Source organism: Brachyhypopomus gauderio, chromosome 15 (genome assembly GCF_052324685.1).
Source record: "Brachyhypopomus gauderio isolate BG-103 chromosome 15, BGAUD_0.2, whole genome shotgun sequence".
In the NCBI taxonomy this organism is placed as follows: domain Eukaryota; kingdom Metazoa; phylum Chordata; class Actinopteri; order Gymnotiformes; family Hypopomidae; genus Brachyhypopomus; species Brachyhypopomus gauderio.
In genome coordinates, this window is record NC_135225.1 from 9,197,681 (window position 1) to 9,218,914 (window position 21,234).

The window sequence follows — 21,234 nt, forward strand, 5'->3', positions numbered from 1 at the left end:
CTCAGCTGCCTTATTCTCCCGCAACAAATGTGTGTAGATCATGTTCAGAATACAGATGTGTGCACACCGCTAATCAAATAATACATTATGCATTAAGTAAGGGATATTGTGCAGCCATATGGTCATTGTCATAAAATGAATGGTCTCACATTGCCCTACAGGCATTTATTTTGTGATAACGATCCCAGTTGTCCCATTATCCCAACTGTTACATGACTGCTTACCAAAGAAATAATTAATTTGGCACAAACAAGCTTCACTTAGAAATACACTCCATCAAAACTAAATAGCAATTGCATACCAATGTAAATACCAGCAGAACAACCTGTTTAGTGTTCATATAAATGTAATATTAATTTGCGTCAAGGTGAAACCTCTGGACAATAATGGCCTACTTTCAGCAACAATTGCTTGCAGAATAATACAAACAATGTGAAATTGCAGCAGAAGCCAGTAGTCAATTATGCAGTTTGGTCTGTGGTTTGTGGTAACAGATATGGCTCTTGCCCTTTCAAATGTAAACAGGCTACATCTACGTCAGCCTCTTTTCTTTGCTACTCAGTAAATCAGTAAACAAATTATTAAAATTTTTGCTTATTGGTGTTTTCATAATAGTTGCCCAGGCAACATGATGATGAATACATTAATGAGGGAAAAATAACCTGTGTGAAGGTATCCTCTCTCTCACTCTCTGCTACGGTGGTCAGGAGGCTCTGAGTGAGATTGTACCAGAAGTCCTCGTCCCCACCAATCTCCTGGGCCCGCTCCAATAAAGCAAGGGCCTGACCATACTGCTGCTCATGAAAGGCCAGAACAGCTAGCAAGTGAAAACTCTTAGCCAGTGAGGTTTGGTCTCCAAGTTCCTGGGCATACACAGAGACTTTTGTTATAGGAACATCAAATGAAGGGTCCAGGAAATACACAGGAACCACAATGTTGGCTGGCAGACACTCTGGCCAAAGCACAGGAGCGTGCCTGGGCAAACTGCATGTTTTCTCTCACCTTGGCCACCAGGTGAGCTTCAGCAAGCAGGTTCCTAGCAGGCTGGTAAAGGCCCATGCTGAGACAGGCTGCAGCCTTGTCCAGCCACAGCTCCTGTAGGGAGCGGGCAGAGTGCGCACTCTTGGTCCTGCTGCCTTCAGCAGCAGCCCGAGATGAAGGCGTCTGAGCACAGTAGACGTGATGGTTACTCCTCTGCTTTGGAATGTCACGGAAAGGGGCAGATGTTCGCCTTTCAGGCAGTGCCCCTTTCAGCAATGCCAGACTGAAACAAACTAACCTCATTGGTCTTGGTGGTTTTAGATTCTGTTTGATATCCAATTCTTTCCCTCTGGAGAATAATTGCCTTTCGGCACCTGAGAACACAAAAATGTTCTGCATCAACATTTATTGACTGGGGATACATTGTAGATGAGAGCTTATTAACCATGGCTATGCACATTAATCAACCCAATCGTGTTCACCGATGCCATTTTTACAGTGACACGCTCATCTCAAGCCTTATGTACGCTTCATCACATCTACAGCATGCTTTTGTTTCACACAGCCTTTTCTGATGTCACAGATTCTTCTGTTTCCAGCTATAGGTGTTTAAATAACATTGTACATGTTCAAAAACATACTTATTGCACCTTCGTAATTAAACCACTGCTAAGATGGAGCTTTTTAAAGGGTTCATGGGAAATTACTTGCTTTTATTGATATGTGTGGCATGTTATGTAACCATAGACTGACATATCTCTGTCACATGAAAACACTTAAGTTCTAGTCTTTTGCTAAGTAGTATGCTATGTATCGGTACAACAATGCAGACACCATATGCTCTACGTCTCTTACTCCATCTGCTCATTTTCAGGAATATGTGCCAAGCTCGGTAATGTTTCTCTGTATGGTGAGGAAGCCTCAAGCCCCAGATCACAACAGGTCTTCACTATTCTGAAAAACAAACCAAAAACAATGTACAGGTTTTGGCCAGTGATAAAACACACTGCAGACTAAAGGCGAGAGACAGAGGCAAATGCAGATGAGATGAGAGACGGGCCAGGTTAGGGTCACTCCTGGACAGCCACTACACCAGGGTTTTTCAAACTATGGGTCGCGACCCTTGGATGGGTCGCGAGCCAAAAAAAAAGGGTCACAAAAAAATAAATGTTAATATATTTAATAAATTATTATATTAATGGATTATACTTTCGCGAGTGACCGTAGCGCGCGACAGCGCGAACGGCGGAGGCGTTAATACTTGGCGATCGATCGCGATAAAATACTTAAACTCGCCACCCCCCCCCCCCGTCAACAACTTGGCTGGGTCGAGTGAAAAATCATGGACAAAATGTGGGTCACCAGAAAAAAAGTTTGAAAAACACTGCACTACACGGCTGACAGTAATGGCATCCTGTACCTGAGGCGATAAAGGTCAGAGTGGCTCTGGCTGAGTGCGAGGTCATGAGCGATGACCTCAGCAAGGTGCAGAGGTGGCAGGGTCAATGGGGTCAGAAGGACAGACTCCAGTTCTCTCACCAGCACGTCCAAGCAGAACAGAGTCCGGCTCTGGAAATGCATAAACACATCACTTGGACTAAACACTGTCACTTGGACTAAACACTGTCACTTGGACTAAATTGCATTGCTAATGGTGAATAACCACTGGATTGTATTTTTAGTGTGTAACATTATGGGAATGTGACCATAAAGTAAGGGAAATAATTTTTTACTTCTCTCTTATGACGATTGAGTGACCCCACAGGACCAAGCCCAGTAAAACCCAAAGACAAAACCATAATAGACAGAGCATATAGTAAAAGGCAGTCATGGTCTGGTGGTTAGGGAACTGGTCTTGTGACTTGAGGATCGTGTGCCATGACTGAAGTGTCCTTGAGCAAGGCACTTAACCCCCCACAGCTGACCGGGTGCTGGCCTAGGGCTGCCTACCACGGCCCCCTTGTGATCACTAGTGTATGAGTGTTCTCACTGCACAGATGGGAAAATGCAGAGGAGTAAATTCGACTGGAGTTAAAATCACAATTGACAATGTGGCAACTTAACTGACACTATACTTGGGGATTTGAGACTAACAAGGTGACAACCTTCTTACTTCACTTTTTAAAGCCCAGAAGGAAGAAACAGGGCTCTACCAATGACCTGCACCCAGATGATGTAGGTGTTGATGGTGTGTTGGGGCCACTGAAATGCACCCTGATGCTGAACCTGTTGATGGTGTTTTGGGGCCACAAACCTGCACCCTGATGATGTGCCTGTTTACGGTGTGTTGGGGCCACTGACATGCACCCTGATGCTGTGGCTGTTAATAGTTTTAGGGCCACTGACCTGCACCTTGATGCTGTAGCGGTTGAGGGTGTGTTGGGGCCAGTGAACTGCACACTGATGCTGTGCCTGTTGATGTTGTGTTGGGGCCACTTACTTGCAGCTTGATGCTGTAGCCATTAAGTTTTAGGGGCACTGACCTGTACCTTGATGCTGTAGCTGTTGATGGTGTGTTGGGGCCACGGACCTGCACACTGATACTGTAGCTATTGATGGTGTGTTGGGGCCACTGACATGCACCCTGATGCTGTATCTGTTAATTGTTTTAGGGCCACTGACCTGCACCTTGATGCTGTAGCGATTGAGGGTGTGTTGGGGCCACTGACCTGCACCCTGATGCTGTATCTGTTGATAGTGTGTGGTCCACTGTCTTGTCTGAAAGCTTGTCGGAGCTCCTCAGCACACACAAACTGTGCCCAGTCCTCTGGGCTAGATGGCAGGGAGGTGTCAAAGAGTAAGCCTCTTGGCTTCTTCTCAACAGGAGGTGGCTGGATAGGACAGAATGAGGGAACAATTTTTTCTGTGTATATTTATGCTGTGTGGTGCTCATTTACTTCTAATGTATTTGATGTAATTAACAAAATAATTAATATTTGTGTGTTGTGTTTAAGTGCCCCAAAATTCTTTATTGTATTTGGTTTAATACCCTGACATTGTTTGCAAAAATAGTTTCTAAATCCCCAATGGTAGATTCCATACCTCTTTAGACTTTTTGGTTTTCTCTTTTTCCTTCTCTCTCTCTTTCTCTTTGTCTTTTTTGGTACTGCCTGCTGACAATGGCGGAGCAGGAACTCCAGGATTCAACAGCAACTGTCTGATGACATCTTGTGCAGTTTCCATGGACACCTCCAAAAACAAGTATACATTTTAAGGGCAGCTTCACTAAAGGGGAAGAGCTCACACTTCAGAAGTCACCTGACACTGGCTTCATGTGTCCAGCCCTACAGGAGCATTTCTACAGTTCCACACCCAGTAGAGTGCAGCCCGCAACTAATAGCACAATCACAGCTTCGAATTCTTTGGCTTTGTACTCCAGCACTCTGCCTTTGTCTTATTTCCAACAAAGCAGGAATGTTGCAAAAGAAAGGGACCAATTCCAAAATTGCACAATATTATATTATTTCCTATATATAAGGGCTCAACAACCAAAAACCGGAAAAGTCTGAACACCCATATGTTTGAAGTTTACATCAAATGATTTAAATCTGTACATGATTTCAGTCTCTGTGTATACGAAGGCTATGTGAGAGAATGTCCCCTTTACATCTTATACCCCCAACTATTCACTACAGCAGTGAGAAGGAAACCTTGTTCTTTTTCTAACCAATGATTTGCTGTTAGGACCATTACATTTAATTTTGGGTTTGTTTCTTGTCACGGTGAGGGGGCCGGGTCGCTACCAGAGGGCGCGTGTCCCGGCCAGCAGCCGACCTCAACACACACCCCCAAGCACGCAACCACTCCCACCGTCCCGTTCACCCGAGTACTAACACCTGCACACAATTATGTTTCCCTTTTTAAGCCCGCAGGTCGTTCGGTCCAGTACTGCACATTGCCCCACTGGAAGCCACACTGGACCCCTCTATCTCGTTGTTATGAGCTACCCACGTCCTTTGTTATCGCTTTATGCCAGTTTTCGTTGTCTGTTTTCATTGCTTGTATCATGGAGAATAAACTCCCTTCATTTCAACCTGCGCCTCCGGCTGCCTCTGTCCCGACGCCCCCGGCATCACAGTTCTCTTTTGCCCAGGAAGAATCATCTGGGAGTGTTTGGTGAAACCCATGACTTCATTCATACAAGGAAAAAACCCCAAAAAACTTGTGGTCTGAACCTGCCAGATCTGCAGCACAAAGCAATGAGCCAGGAGCAGGTTCTTCTGGTGCTGGGGAGACTTTCTGGACTCCATGAGGGCGAGGAGGGTGTGTGCTTGCACCAGGCCGTCGAGATGCTGCACCTCCCTTGGCCACGTCAGATAAGGCCCAGGCGTGGCATCCTCCACGTCCGGCTGAGATGGACGGCTCTCGGGCATCGTGCCTTCTGGCTGCTCTGGGATCTCTAACAGGACCAAATGTGCTTTTAAAGACAGTCAATGAAAAGAATGTGAAAACGAGAAACATACAAACCATTTTCTGGATTATCAACAAGCTCTGTGAGGGGGATTAAGGGGATTATATTTCATTTTCAGATGTTTATGCACCATAGAGATCCTGTACCTGTTCCAGGAGGTGAACCTCTCAGCTCACTGAACCGCAAACGTATGCACACGATGACAACAACCACTCGTCTGCTCATCTGTATTTGTACTATAAGTGACTGCAATTAGGTGGATTACTTTGGCTCTTACTGGGGTGGGAGCTGGTGAGAAGGAGGATGTCTATGGCTTGCTGTATCTGCTGCTGTGCGTCAACCACAGGGTAGTGGTTACAGTACAGCCATTGTCCAAATTCCAGCAGAATATCCACCTTCTGCCACTGACTTTCAGCACTCTGGAGTTATAGTTACATCACAAGACAGCATCAGCATCAATGGTCAGTATCGGTATGGCCATGGACGATTGGTAAAATTTAACTGTGGGCAATACATTAAATGTCCAGCAGATGTCACTGTCATTACATAAATGTTCTGAATGGTCCAAGTAAGCACTTGTTTTAAACAATATATGAGTCACATCTGCAACAGCTGATTAACATGTAACATGTTCAGTAGATTCTATCAGGCTACACATGCTGATGTTGGGTGATCTTGCTCTCTGGAGCTGTACAAGGTGATCCCTATTACCTGTAGGGCCGTGATTGCATTCTGGTAGCAGGCCAGCTGCTGCTGGGTGTCTGTGGAAGAGAGAGCAACACGGTGCCACATCAAAGCACAAGCCAGCTCTCCCTGGGAAAACCTCTGCATGTCCAGCAGAATGCTCTCTCCTAGCTGGGCTTTTGCCAGCACCCGCAGCTTATAGAGGAGTCTGCAAAAACCCATGTGCATGTGCACCCACACACACACACACACACACACCACACACACATACAAAAGAAAGCAAGATTAGCCATTTACAGAGACACATGTATGTTGCAGCAACGTGATTCTCTCATGATGTCATGCAGGCATATTCTATATTTTACAGACACTCATACTCATAGCTCGATTTAGGCTTCATTATCAATCCTACTTATATGGCGCGTACACTGGAGTGGTATGACTATAACAGTACTGCACCAGAGTACACAGGACTACATAAGTACAAATGCACAATACAAAACAACTAGCCTTTAATGTAGACACAGAATACCCAATTAAAATAATCAGCAAAATACTAGATGAGTGGTATAACTGATAACGACAGCACTAGACACTGCTGTAGATGCTGTTGATGATTAAGGCCATGTCCCAGTGAGGGGCGCGGAAGCAGGCCGATCTGCTCACAGTCTGTGGGGAGTGTGGGGCATCTCTCTGATGGCCTGCTCCAGCAGCTTTAGGCCACCCCTCCAGTCGCCGTTGTCCGTGTAGATATGGAACAGCGCATTGTACATGGCTGCTCTCATGGCCAGGTCATCTTCAGTCAGATCTGATGAGGGAGAGAGAGGGTGAAAATGTGTGTGAGTGTGTGTGGCTGGAGGAATGAGAAAGAAAAGCAAAATGACTTTATTACTTTGACCTGAAAGCACATGGAATAAGGCATGCCTCTCCGCCAAGCCTGGAAGGATAGCATTATTGACTACAAACGGGCACTCACTAAAGCACGCTCAGCATACTTAGCCTCACTGATAGAGAAAAATAAAAACAATCCTAGATTTCTTTTTAATACTATTTCTAAACTTACAAAAAATCAAGCAGGCACAGAACCTCAGATTCCAGTAAACCTCACTAGTAATGTATTTATAGATTTCTTTGATAATAAAATAGAGAATATTAGACAAAATATAAAACCCTTTATTAGCAATACAACTGGTATGTCATCTGGTTTGGTTGATATTGATTTAAATTACATACCGGGAGAAAAACTTGATGCTTTTCATCCACTCCCAAAATCAGAATTAGAGAAAATAATTTCTTCCTTAAATTGTACTACCTGCACATTAGACTCAGTTCCCTCAAAGTTATTAAAAGGGGTATTACCAGCTGTAACTGAACCTCTTCTAACTATAGTTAACTCATCCATTACAATAGGTCACATGCCAAAATCATGTAAATTAGCAATTATCAAACCTCTGATCAAGAAACCAAATCTTGATCCGACTGTGCTATCTAATTATAGACCCATTTCAAACACATCATTTATATCTAAGATCATAGAAAAAGCTGTTGCCCAGCAATTATGCCTATATCTGCATAGGAATAACACATTTGAAAAGTTCCAATCTGGTTTTAGGCCCCATCACAGTACTGAAACAGCATTAGTTAAAGTAACAAATGATCTCCTCCTTGCATCAGATCAAGGCTATGTATCACTGTTAGTGCTTCTTGATCTTAGTGCAGCTTTCGACACAATTGATCATAGGATCTTGCTAGAAAGGTTAGAACGCTGGGTTGGAGTCTCAGGCACAGCCCTTTCATGGTTTCAGTCTTACTTAACAAATCGCTATCAGTTTGTAGAGCTCAATAATATTTCATCCAAACGTACAATGGTTAAATATGGGGTCCCGCAAGGCTCCATCTTAGGACCACTATTATTTACATTATATATGCTACCATTGGGCACAGTTATAAACAAACATGGTGTCAATTTTCACTGCTATGCGGATGACACTCAACTTTACATATCAGCCAAACCCGATGACAAACTCAGTTTAGGAAAAATTGAGGCCTGTGTAAGAGATATTAAATGCTGGATGTCTCTAAACTTCCTACAATTAAATGAGGACAAAACAGAAGTTCTCCTTGTGGGCCCTAAGGCCGCAAGACAGAAAATTCCAAATTTAATGCTTAATCTTGCAGACTATCCCATTACACCTGGCACAGTAGCCAAAAACCTAGGCGTCATACTCGACTCCGACCTATCATTTGATAAATATATAGATAATACTACTAGGATAGCTTTTCTACATCTCCGCAACATTGCCAAATTAAGAAATGCATTATCACAGGATGATGCAGAAAAATTGGTGCACGCATTTGTTAGCTCTAGACTAGACTACTGCAATTCACTACTGTCAGGATGTTCAAATAGGAATCTAAATAAACTTCAAGTAGTTCAAAATGCCGCAGCTAGAGTTCTGACCAGAACTAGAAAATTTCAGCATATTAGACCAGTCCTATCAGCCCTGCATTGGCTCCCAGTTAAATTTCGTATTGATTTTAAAATTCTATTATTAGCATATAAAGCACTACACGGGCTTGCTCCTGAATACCTCCAGGAACTTATTTCCTACTATGAACCCCCACGTCAACTAAGATCACAGGGTGCTGGTCTGTTATTAGTTCCACAAATTAACAAGGTAACAGCAGGGGGAAGAGCCTTTTCTTATAAGGCCCCCCAGCTTTGGAATAATCTTCCTAAATGTGTCCGGGACTCTGACACAGTCACAATCTTTAAATCTAGGTTGAAAACCCACTTATTTAGTCTAGCGTTTGATAATTAATATCCCCCTTAGATAAAGGTACAGATCCAGGGGTTCATAGACGAAGGGTTTTATGGTAGACTGGGGCGCTGGTGCTGTCGTCCTGTCACTGCTCGTGGTCACTCAAGTTTGTTGACAGTGCAGTGGACGGATGCCATTGTCTCAGAATGCCCCCAAGCCTATGTTACCTTCTGGTTCTGCCTTTTTTTAGCTAGGCTGTAATAATTTAACTTAGTGCCGGAGTTGCTGCCACACTCCAGAAATGTTTATAATTTTACCTGTCCTGTATATGTCCTCATACAGAGCTAATTTTCCCTGTTTCATTTCTCCACATGGCTGCCCGCCTGCTTGAGGAATAATGAGATGAGGAGAGACAAGCGATCCATCCTGGCCGGCCACCTCCTGCCTAACCGGATGCCTACACCATGATGGACATTATTACATATTTTTCGGTCTAAATTGACATTATTGCATCTTTTACATTCTGTCTACATTCTGTCTATATTGTTGTTGTTGTCATGGTGACCGGTGTCGGCCAGAGGAGGATGGGTTCCCCCCCTGAGTCTTGGTTCCTCTCAAGGTTTCTTCCTCATGCAAAAAACTAGGGAGTTTTTCCTTGCCACTGTCGCCTTTGGCTTGCTCACTGGGGGCTAGGACTCGGCACTTGTAAAGCTGCTTTGTGACAACAACTGTTGTAAAAAGCGCTATATAAATAAAATTTGATTGATTGATTGATTGATTGATTGAAGCCCCTCCCCCAAGCCCCTCCCCCAAGCCCCTCCCCGTCTCCTTCCCTTCCTGTAACCCCCATCCCTGCATGTCCACCAGCCCTTCTACCCAACAACCTCACATGGCCTCCCAGTACTAAAAGCAGATCAGGAGTGAGAGTGGACATACGAGCATAACCGGGGGGAGGGGCCGGGAGGGGGCTGTAGGAGACGGGGACAGAACAAGGGGGACATGAAGGAGCTGAGAAAACAAATATTTGCTTGTGGCTGTGCTGTAAGGCAGACTTGAGCACGTCTCAGTGATCCTTCTGCTACCACATGCTCTAAGCTATTCCGCTCCTCCCCCTCCTGACATGCTCTCCTACTTCCTGCTTAAACTGAGAGGCCCCTTTTCACTCTCTATGACAGCATTGGTGGTTCAGTGGTAGAATTCTCGCCTGCCACGCGGGAGGCCCGGGTTCGATTCCCGGCCAATGCAGTTAAAATTCTTTTGCTTGCTCGTTAATCATATATGAAAGGTTTACATTTTAAAGCACAATGTAGATACACATTACCTAAAAGAAAGTACAATCCAAACATAATTGTGAACACAAAAGAGAACCCTTCTGCGCAGAGGCAGAAGTGATATGAAGATATTTTTTTTCGTTGCTAAAAAAAAGCTCTCACCGCAAGATGCTTTCGTTTCCTTTTCCACATGACTAGTCATGACAGCATGTTTAGTCTAAATGTGGCTTACTGTCAGTGTCCAGCGTTGGGGTCACAGGCCCTGTCTGTTTCTGCTTCTGACTTTTCATCTGACTGTTTATTTTCTCCTGTCCACAGAGTTGAAATGTCATTACACTCATCTTTTTTGTGAATATTTCACAATGTAACAAATTACTTATTGAGCAAAATCAAATAAACATTTTCATTACTGATACTATCATATTCTATCATGGTAATTACCATATAATTACTGTATAACAATTACAGCAGAAGTTAAACATCTTATGATAACGAGAAGGCATAAAGAAATCATGTTTATGAGTGTTAAGTTCTTACGTTGGCTGGCTGGGGGTAGGTGTGGGCCAGGGCCCTCAGAATGAGCTCCAGCGGTCTCCGGAGCTGCTGTCTATACTGCGGGGAGGCCAGCAGAGGGAGACAGGCGTTCCAGTAGTGCCTGGCTGCGCTCCCACACAGTGGCCAGCTAGTCGCCTGCTCGGCCAACCTGCATGCGGAGCACAACATGGGGAAGGAGGCCACAGCATGCACAGGATGGAGAATACAAGATACGCAGAGAGGAAATGCAACGGTGACCGCCCATCATATGAGTTAACGTCATATCAAAGTCGAGACAAAGTCAGAGTCATCGTCTCCTAATTTCATTTCAACTGACAGTATAACAGTATAATAGATATGTTAATCTCAAGGCACTTGAACATTAAACTACTACTTCTAAAACCCCATTAAAAGGGGAATCTATTGGGTTATGTTCATGTGTTCCCTCAACCTGTGACTTAAGAGTTCTTTTTAATACTTTTGAAACTCTGAGTTCATACAGGTTCAGCTGGTGACATAGCTGAGTGAGGGGAGGTGTTCTCTGGAGCAGTCGCGCTCTGCACGCTGACCTGATGCTGGACTGCAGCGCGCCGAGTGCGGCCGCGTAACGGACAGGATGGCCACAGCACTGATGGAGCATGCTCAGTCCTCTCAAACATGCATCACTGCTCAGCATCTCCTGTACTGCTCTAACACTGTACCTACACACACATGCAAACACGCACATATACAGTCACATAAATTTTAGTTTACAATCAATTATACAAATTATCCCAGTGTAAATGAATCAATGTTTGTTGATTTTTTTTAATAGCCTGGTGTAACAAGCTAGTGAGTCATACACCAGCTTTCTGTGATTTGCATAATGTGTGTAAATTAAAAATTGCTGCAACATAAAGTTTATTTTACAAATATCCAGGACTATGCCAAGCAGTCAAATGTACAGTGATATTCTTCTAAGGCCACTAGGTGGCAGATTTGCTATATGCTTCTGTAATACATTTTTTCTGTGTAAAGAATATTATATAAATTACTTTCATTTCCATCTTGGAGTTATAGGCTTATACAACCATTGAGCTTTACATGTTAATGTTCCTCTTCATATGTTTCCTCTAGTTTTGCTTTAAAAGCACTTACAGGCTACACACTGTGACCTTTGCGCTCTGAATGGCAGCCTGCTCTAGCTGCAGTGCATTCTGGGTACAGGTCATGATGAGGTCGTGATCAGAGCTCTGGTGGGCAAAGTGAGCAAGCTGAGTCCACACATATAGCTCCGCCACCGGATCGGACCACTTACAGTCCGACGCCATTCGCGCCAGCTGTTAGAGACAAATAAAGATAGCAAAAAAATAAAGAGCATTAGTATGGCAAAACCATTAAGAGTAGTGCTACTTTAATGTACTAGAGTTACACCATTAAACAACCCAAAAAACAACAACCACACTTAGATATATTAGTCGGAAGGGCCACAGTAAAGGCAGCTAAGCTAACCCTCTTTAATAAATCACAGTAGGTCATACCACAGCAAGACTGGGTACAGTGAACTCCATCAACCTGGGGTTGCTATTACAAGACACCATCTCCACTCCAACCAACACACGGGACATGGCAGCCACTGCCTCGTTTTGACTCTGAGGAACAACACACAGACACACCTACTGGATAATGCAGTCTTTCACCTCTACTCACAGTACTCACATGCAACACTACAACTCCCAGAATCCTGAGCACAATCAAAAAGAACTTTATCTAGAGATCTAATCATCACAGACACTCTTGTTCCTCACCACTGGATCACAGTATACAGTATTAGAGTATGATTACAGTATTACAGTATTACTTATATTACACCTGCCTATTTAAACCTGGCTGTTTGTCCCAGCCTTTGTGGAGCATTACCAGTACTCCCAGTGCATACTGCGTGTTCCTCTCCACTGTCTGTTTTTCTTATATTGACCTTGTTTTGTAATTCTGTGATTTCCTCCACTGCTTTACCCCTTTTGGAAGTGTCTGCCTGATGCGTTTGTTTGCTCTGCTGGTATTTGACTCACACTTTCCTCTCACTTTGATCTTGATGCCCCCCTGGCTTGGTCATTTGTTTGTGGTGATTTTGACTATCCTCTTGTCTATGACTATCAGTTTGGATTGTCCTTCTGAAAATAAACCTGGCTTAACTTGGATCCACAAATGCCTGGCAGGTTAGATATAGTTACAGTCACCTTATACGCAGCTGAGCGCATTCTAAGGGCGTACTCACACTAGGCTCTGTGATCCGGGCCCGGGCACGGTTGCCTGCCGAAGCACGGTTCGTTTGGCTAGTGTGAGCGCTCCAAACGTGCCCGGGCCCGGATCAGTTAACCGTGCTCGGGCCCGCTTGAAGAGGTGGGCCAGGGCACGATTCATGTGGACTCGGGCACGGTTCGCTTCTAGTGTGAGCGCTATCCGTGCCCGGGCCCGCTTGGTGCCTCGTCTGATTGGTTCATTTCGCTGGAACTCAAACATGACGTTAGTGATGCGACGCTCACGTTAAACAGTCATAGCGGCAAAGCGATTAGCAGACAATCGTTGTGTTAAATTATCGATAAATCTGTGCTTGCACCGTGTTTCTGCACTCCCAAAACGACTTCAAAAATACAATAAAAAGAGAATCGTGAACTCCATAGTGTTGTGCGAGCGCGTTTTTTCCAAATAAAGTCACGTTGTGGTGACGTAAGCGTGCTCGGGCCGGGTTGATGAAGCCAGTGTGAGTGCAGGCCAGAGGGGGAGTGGGGAGGGGGGATAACCGGGCCCCAGCACGGAACCAGCAAACCGTGCCTAGTGTGAGTACGCCCTTAATGTACAGTTCTTTACGTAAGTTCCATTACTTGTTCCGGCCATTCGATTAGGCAAATGCTAGTGACGCCGTCTGTCCAGAGGGGGCGCTCGCGTGCACAAGTACATACACTATTAATAAATGTGAAAATAAGCAAAGTCCACATAATCATAATTTCATTGTTTAATAATATTAGTCAAATTAATAATTATTATAATAACCACGCACAACACCTATCATCCGCGCGCCAACCCGCCCGGAAAAGACAAAGAGTGAGTGACATCTCCCCATAAAGAGGTAATATAATGGTAATATGTGGTGAATTAACACTATACCAGGGGCGAGCCGTCAGGGCCATTGATCTTAAAAAAGATGCTTTATTACATACATATATATGTAATATATGTTAATAACGCTTCACCAGTAATTTGTATTTTTCCTCTAAATTGGCTTTCAAATCCAATTTTGTGCTTGTGCCGGAAAAAAAACTAAACTGAAATTAAAAATCAACTAATCAGAATATTTTACACCATTGTTTCTAGGTAAAACAGAGAAAGCACCTCCCCCCAGACCTTCTGTTTATCTGTTGAATTACCCTTGCCTTTTACATTAAAAGAGCTTTTTATTATGGATTGGCAGTTTAATCAACCAATCATATTATCGAATTAGAATCGTGGGGGCGTGTTCCAATGGTCTCAGGGTTTTCTCGCTTTGTCCTCGTGCGTCAGTTCTGCGTGGTTGGTGCCTCGTGAGCTTTTAGCTTGTGTTAGCTAATTAGCAGCTCCAGCACTGCCATGAGGTTTTACAAAGGGATGGAAAGGATGGAATCATACTGGCCAATCATAGTAGGTGCTATTATTAGCTTAGCTCAGCAAGTTTTAAAATAAATAGATATTAAAACACACATATGCTTCTCTGTTCATTGCAGATGCACTTTTGAAATAATAACAATGTTGCAGTAGGCAAATTGCCCTGATTTGCACTGGTGGTAGTTGTTTTTTATTTTTATTTATTTATTATTCATATTTAAAAGTTGTTCTCTGCAATACTTTTTGTAAAATAGTTTTAAAATATTTTTGTGCAACACCTTTATATTTATTGCTTGTTATACAGTAATATTTAAGTAATTTGCTTTTTATTTGTTTTTTTAATAGTGATAAAATGTAACGTAGCTTGCGCCACGGAGCGAGGAGACGGACACAACCGCTGAGAGGAGCGAGATTTATTGCAGAACATTCCATACTCGTCGTCAGATAACCAGTCCGGGTCGATAACGGGAGGGCAGTCCGAATAACATGCAAAAACAGGCATTACCAAGACAGGGGACACGAGTACAGACACTGGATCAAAAAGGCAGGAACAATCAACGGTCAGGTACAGCGATCGACACAGACACAATCAAACAAAGAATCAAAAATACTCGACAAGGGACAAGGGAGACTCAGGGGCTTTTATACACAGAACTAAACTAGGGACAGGTGATGACAATGACACAGGGGCGTGGTAACAAACGAGGAATCATCAAAACCAACGAGCAGGGCGGGACAAACAGGCACGGAAAACAGACACGAGGGGTTCGGAGTGACAGCTAACGGAGGGGGACACGGTCATACGTGACATAAAATCAACCCGATGATTGATGATGCAGGGCAGCCCCGTCGACAGGGGGGGACAACCGGGTCTGTTGTCCCGGGCCCCAGGGCCAGGGGTGCCCATCAAAGAGCCCAACAATTTATTTTTTATTTAAAGTCTATAATTTTTAAATAATCTTGAAATCTTTCATTAATATAAAATTATGTACTCATAAGCCCAATGGCTCAAATATATATGTTTTTTTTTTACCTATCTGCATATTTTCCATTAAGTGCATACACCCCCGCCTCCCACTGGAAAATGGTTTGAACCAGCACCGACTGTAGCCGGCCGGTAGCCGCCCAACAGCGGGAAATACAGTGGTGGATAGTTAAAGCAAATACAGAAATCTGGAGCGCAGAAAAGAAAGGAAAAACATTTACCTGACGAATTTTAAAGTTGCATTGTGTTCCAGGTTTGAAAAGTGCTGGAATTTAGGGTAAAGTACTTGAAAATGCTTGAAATTGTAACTACTTCGTTTCACAACAAATAGCTGTCTGACTGAACAGTTCTCGTGAAGACGTTAAGATTGGGCGTTTTGAAAATAAACAACCATTAAATAATGTGATAAAAAGCGAATTATTTCGAATCATTTCGAGTATATGTATAAATATTTAACTTAATTAAGTTTAACGTGCTGGGAAATATTGAAATGGACCTTTAAAGTGACGTACACGTGCTTTAACTCCACCTTATAAAGGTATATGAACCCTACAAACGGCTTTGTTCATTGCGCTGAAGCGCGGCGCGCGCGAAGTTACAAAATTCGAGAGGTGCTCGACCTCGCGCACGGGCGGAGCCACTGCGATTACGTCATTTTCGCGCGAACCCTTGCGCCGCTGGCGCTGGGGGGGCACATGAATCTTTCTTGTCCCGGGCCCCAGCAAGACTGTCAACGGGCCTGATGCAGGGGGCACCAACCAAAATCTCGCCTAGGGCACCACATTGGTCAGGGATGGCTCTGTATGGACACATTTCTCCTTTGACTTTGAGAAAAACAAGACCATGTGTAAACCATGTGGGACAATGATGTCAGGGGAAAAATACGACAAATGAAATGACATCTGCAGGCTATGGCATTGTTGTTTTCATGGCTCACAGTTTTATATCGAATGTAATATGCATTGTTCATAACAAACTCCATATGCTTTTCAGGTAGAGCAGGCCTAATGGTCAATGGTTATTGTTATGCTCAATAAGCATAAGTTCAGGTAAATAAAGTTGTTTTGAAATCTGTTTTTGTGTATATTGAATATACAAACAATAATATTCTGTAACTGGTTAATAAATGTTTCATTTTGTGTAAGTATATAATGACCATTACACCATTTATTTTTTAGTCAACTAAATTCTTTTGATAATTAGTCGACTAAATTCTAATGATAATTAGTCAACTAAAACTAAAAACAACTCCAATGACAAAATTATGAGTAAAAATAAGTAAAAAAAGACTAAAAAAAAAATTGCTGTCAAAATGAACACACACGCACACACACACACACACTCACCTGAGAGTCCGTTTCGAGTTTTTGTCCAACTTGCTGCTGCAGCAGGTGTTTAGTTTTCACCCATGTGCTGATAACCTGCTTCCTGGCCATGATGGGCACTCTCTCCCCATTCCCATTAGACAACCGCAGCGCATAGTCACACAGCTACAAACCAGACAAAACATAAGCATCCATCCATCCAGAAATGAATCTCTCCATCCATCACTCCTTCTTTCCTCTCCATCCATCACTTCAGTACTCTATGAATCCCAGCCATTCATTCATGCTGCGAGTCTGCTGGGACATCAGGTGCTATTGGTAGCCCTGCAGGGAGACTCAGAACCTCCACACCCACCGGCTCTCATTGTCACTGCTCAGTTCCTGCTTCTTTGCAGACTCAGACCTTACCTCCTTCCAGTCTGCACTCTCTCAGCATGAAGTTTGAAAACGCTAAGGCCAATTTATTAGACCATCTCAAGTACAATAATATGGCTACTAAAGCAGGCAATAAGTGAATCATTTCCATTTTTAAAAATATATAAAAGTGCAGGAATGGAGTGATCCTTTAGTCTACGTCTATGTCTGCACAGTTGCATTTAAGTGAAATAAATTGTAAAAGGAAAGCTAAGTTCTTGTCACAATGTAGTTATTGGTGCCATAACCTGTGAAGCTTACATTCTGAACACATTAAGGTATAATTAACCCATCTAATTAACAGTCTGATGAGAATTGAATTAATATAATTAATATAATATACTATTATATTAATATATATTAATATAATACCTTAATCAATTAAACGTTTCGTGTGGGTTCTGGGCAGCATCCGCTTTGCTGAATTAGGAGAAATGGCCGGAAGGTGAAGCAAACTCTTGCACAAGCCTGGTCTTTCTTAACAGTGCAGCCCTGTCCTACACACACATGTGCAGGTGTGTGTGTGTGTGTGTGTGTCCAGGTACACTGGGTTTAGCCGTAGTGTACCAGCATGCTTTGCTCTGGGCCTGGAAGAACTCTGGGTCGAGAAGGCAAGACCTTAAGGGCTCGTGCCATTTTCAGGTCACACATTCTTTTCATTAGTAGTACTTCTCTATGTGAACTCCAGCCAGCCTGTCTGCTCCAGTAACTTTGACATGGGCTGGGAAAGTGTCTGGAACGTGGTGTTATTGAACAGAACTACATACTGCAGGTCAGCTTAGGCAGGTAAACAGTGGGTAAAGGGCAGATCCTCTGACACAATCTACTCAATATTCCTCATTCTCTGCTACATCCCAGCTTCCCCTCCCTCACCTCTAGTGCCTTCTTGATGTCTTGCACAGCAGCTGCCTCCAGAGGAAAGGCCTGAGTTGAGGCCGATCTCTCTGTACCCTTCCCGCCACCTTTCTTTGCCCTGCCAGTCTGTGGCTGTGAGGCCTGACTGGTTTCTCCAGGTGGGACACACCAAGGTTGAATAAGACCCTGAGCCACAGAATCACACAACAGGACCAGAAGCACCACCTCCCTAGAGAGACATAGACGGTCCAAGAGAAATATGAATATGCAAAAATAAAAGCCATATTCCTGAATCAGGTGTTAGCAAACCTCACCCAGCATGGCCCGTGTGTCTGAGCAGCTCCACCAGCCGACAGAACGTGGGCATGAGAGCGCGCTGCCCTCCGGTGGCCAGCACGTGGCTGTTGTAGTTCCACAGGTACACAGCTGCATTAGCCACCAGCCACTCCTCCTGTAGCTCCGCCCCCAGCTCAGCACCTCGCAGGAAATTAGCTGTAGCATAGGCTGACATGTTTTGGATCCAATCTCTGTTGGGGAGGAAGAAGAGGGAGTGAGAGAGAGAGCAGAGAGTGGAAGAGTAAGAGAGTAAATAGGTGAGTGAGTGAGTGAGTGAGAATGTGTGTGAGAGAAAGGGAGAAGATTTGCCATGGGTTAGAGAGGAGGAACACAGTTATTTCCTCAATGCATGGCTATCAAGGGTGAAAAGATATGCTGTTTAATGTAAGCAAATGGCAGAACATTAATAGGCACTCGATGCTGTTTAATATACAATTATCAGCATTCTTTGTCATGGTGTAAGGGAGCTTGGTGAGCTTTGTTTACAAAGCTGAGAGCCAAGAGCTTTCAGGGACTACTGTTCCCTGTGGTTTATAATTTGAGAAAGTCATTAAATGCACGCTGTAGTGTGGGGAGCAGAGCTCTTTGATTATCCTGTTTTTACATGTCGACTTGAGCGTGAAAATCCAAGTAGGCCTATAACATGCTGAGCATCTTAAGATGAGTTTCTGTGTAACAAATGGTATGTGTGAAATTTAGGGTTGCAAATGATAATTCATTTTTAAAAACAGTATTCAAATATTTTGAGTGGACTTGTGTGTTTGGATTTATCACCAGGTTTCTATGCATGCTAATATTCTGAGTATAGCCAACCATTATCCAGCAAATAAGATCTAATGAGTGAGTGAGCTTGTGCCGATAATGCCACTAGAATATAATAGCATCCATCCATTCATCCATCCATCCATCCATCCATCCATTATCTACCGCTTATCCGGGGCCGGGTCGCTAAGGTAGCAGTCTGAGCAGGGAAACCCAAACCTTCCTCTCCCCAGACACCTTAGCCAGCTCCTCGGGTGGAACACCGAGACGTTCCCAGGCCAGTCGAGAGACATAGTCTCGCCAACGTGTCCTGGGTCTTCCTCGGGGCCTCCTCCCAGGGGGACATGCCTGGAACACCTCCCTAGGAAGGCGTCCAGGGGAAACAGGTGCCCAAGCCACCTCAACTGACTCCTCTTGATGTGGAGGAGCAGCGGTTCTACTCCGAGCTCCTCCCGAGTGACCGCGCTTCTCACCCTATCTCTAAGGGTGCGCCCAGCCACTCTGCGGAGAAAACTCATTTCGGCCGCTTGTATTCGCAATCTCGTTCTTTCGGTCATTACCCAAAGCTCATGACCATAGGTGAGAGTAGGAACGTAAATCGACCGGTAAATCGAGAGCTTCGCCTTTTGGCTCAGCTCCTTCTTCACCACAACGGACCGGTACAGCGACCGCATTACTGCGGAAGCTGCACCAATCCGTCTGTCGATCTCACGCTCCATTCTTCCCTCACTCGTGAACAAGATCCCGAGATACTTAAACTCCTCCACTTGAGGCAGGACTTCTCCACCCAACTGAAGGGAGCAAGCTACCCTTTTCCGGTTGAGAACCATGGCCTCAGACTTAGAGGTGCTGATTCTCATCCCAGCTGCTTCACACTTGGCTGCAAACCGCCCCAATGCATGCTGAAGGTCCTGGCCTGAAGATGCCAACAGAACAACATCATCTACAAATAGCAGAGATGAAATCCTGTGGCCTCCAAACAGGACTCCCTCTGGCCCTTGGCTGCGCCTTGAGATCCTGTCCATAAAAATTTTGAACAGGACCGGTGACAAGGGGCAGCCCTGACGGAGTCCAACATGCACCGGAAACAGGTCCGACTTACTGCCGGCCATGCGAACCAAACTCCTGCTCCGATCATACAGAGACCGGACAGCCCTTAGTAGAGGACCCCCGATTCCATACTCCTGGAGCACCCCCCACAGAATACCACAAGGAACACGATCGAATGCCTTCTCCAGATCCACAAAACACATGTGGACTGGTTGGGCATACTCCCATGAACCCTCAAGCACCCTATGAATGGTATAAAGCTGGTCCAGTGTTCCACGGCCAGGAATCACATTGTTCCTCTTGAATCCGAGGTTCGACTATCGGCCGAACTCTCCTTTCCAGTACCCTAGAGTAGACCTTACCAGGAAGACTAAGAAGTGTGATACCTCGATAATTGGGGCACACTCTCCGGTCCCCTTTTTTAAAAAGTGGAACCACCACCCCAGTCTGCCACTCCAGAGGAACTGTCCCAGATTGCCATGCGGTTGCAGAGGCGTGTCAACCAAGACAACCCCACAACATCCAGAGACTTAAGATACTCAGGACGAATCTCATCCACTCCCGCTGCCTTGCCACTGGGGAGTTTGTGAACCACCTCAGTGACTTCGGCTTGGGTAATGGACGGGTCCACCACTGAGTCGTCAGTCTCCGCTTCCTCCATGGAAGACGTGACAGAGGGATTTAGGAGATGCTCAAAGTATTCCTTCCACCGTGCGACAATATCCTCAGTCGAGGTCAACAGCTCCCCACCCGCACTGTAAACAGTGTTGACAGAGTACTGCTTATCCCTTCTGAGGTGCCGGACGGTTTGCCAGAATTTCTTTGAGGCCGACCGATAGTCCTCCTCCATGGCCTCTCCAAACTCTTCCCAGCTCCGAGTTTTTGCTTCTGCCACTGCCTGAGCCGCCGCACGCCTGGCCTGCCGATACCCATCAGCTGCTTCGGGAGTCCCAGTGGCCAACATGGCACGATAGGACTCCTTCTTCAGCTTGACGGCATCCCGTACTACCGGTGTCCACCATCTGGCACGGGGATTTCCGCTGTAACAGGCACCAGTGATCTTGCGGCCACAACTCAGTACAGCAGCTTCAACGATAGAGTCGGAGAACATGGTCCACTCAGACTCCATGTCCCCCGACTCCCTCGAAAGCTGGGAAAAGCTTTCCCGGAGGTGGCAGTTGTAGACCTCCCTGACTCCCTGAGTCTCCCTGAGTGCTCAGCCAGACATTCCCAGTCTAATATA

The 21,234-nt window shown here is 44.8% G+C and overlaps 1 protein-coding gene and 1 non-coding gene across 7 annotated transcripts in view; one reads left to right on the plus strand and one right to left on the minus strand.

Annotated features, from left to right (window-relative positions):
• The window catches only part of cfap46 (cilia and flagella associated protein 46), a 53,473-nt gene that overhangs the window by 18,059 nt on the left and 14,180 nt on the right, over positions 1 to 21,234 (minus strand). For all 6 annotated transcript variants that reach the window (XM_076974627.1, XM_076974628.1, XM_076974624.1 and 3 more), the window contains exons 18-36: positions 18,158 to 18,370; positions 17,862 to 18,072; positions 16,596 to 16,739; positions 12,164 to 12,274; positions 11,781 to 11,962; positions 11,213 to 11,344; positions 10,647 to 10,812; positions 10,342 to 10,417; positions 6,743 to 6,884; positions 6,104 to 6,284; positions 5,670 to 5,811; positions 5,157 to 5,380; positions 4,024 to 4,170; positions 3,651 to 3,812; positions 2,402 to 2,550; positions 1,837 to 1,935; positions 1,280 to 1,355; positions 1,003 to 1,164; positions 663 to 863 (exon numbers count right to left, since the gene is read on the minus strand). In XM_076974627.1, the coding sequence (XP_076830742.1) occupies positions 663 to 863; positions 1,003 to 1,164; positions 1,280 to 1,355; positions 1,837 to 1,935; positions 2,402 to 2,550; positions 3,651 to 3,812; positions 4,024 to 4,170; positions 5,157 to 5,380; positions 5,670 to 5,811; positions 6,104 to 6,284; positions 6,743 to 6,884; positions 10,342 to 10,417; positions 10,647 to 10,812; positions 11,213 to 11,344; positions 11,781 to 11,962; positions 12,164 to 12,274; positions 16,596 to 16,739; positions 17,862 to 18,072; positions 18,158 to 18,370 (2,920 nt within the window). The remainder of the gene's footprint in view (positions 1 to 662; positions 864 to 1,002; positions 1,165 to 1,279; positions 1,356 to 1,836; positions 1,936 to 2,401; positions 2,551 to 3,650; positions 3,813 to 4,023; positions 4,171 to 5,156; positions 5,381 to 5,669; positions 5,812 to 6,103; positions 6,285 to 6,742; positions 6,885 to 10,341; positions 10,418 to 10,646; positions 10,813 to 11,212; positions 11,345 to 11,780; positions 11,963 to 12,163; positions 12,275 to 16,595; positions 16,740 to 17,861; positions 18,073 to 18,157; positions 18,371 to 21,234) is intronic.
• On the plus strand, positions 10,013 to 10,083 carry trnag-gcc (transfer RNA glycine (anticodon GCC)). Its single transcript has one exon. It is a non-coding gene; the product is annotated as a tRNA-Gly (tRNA).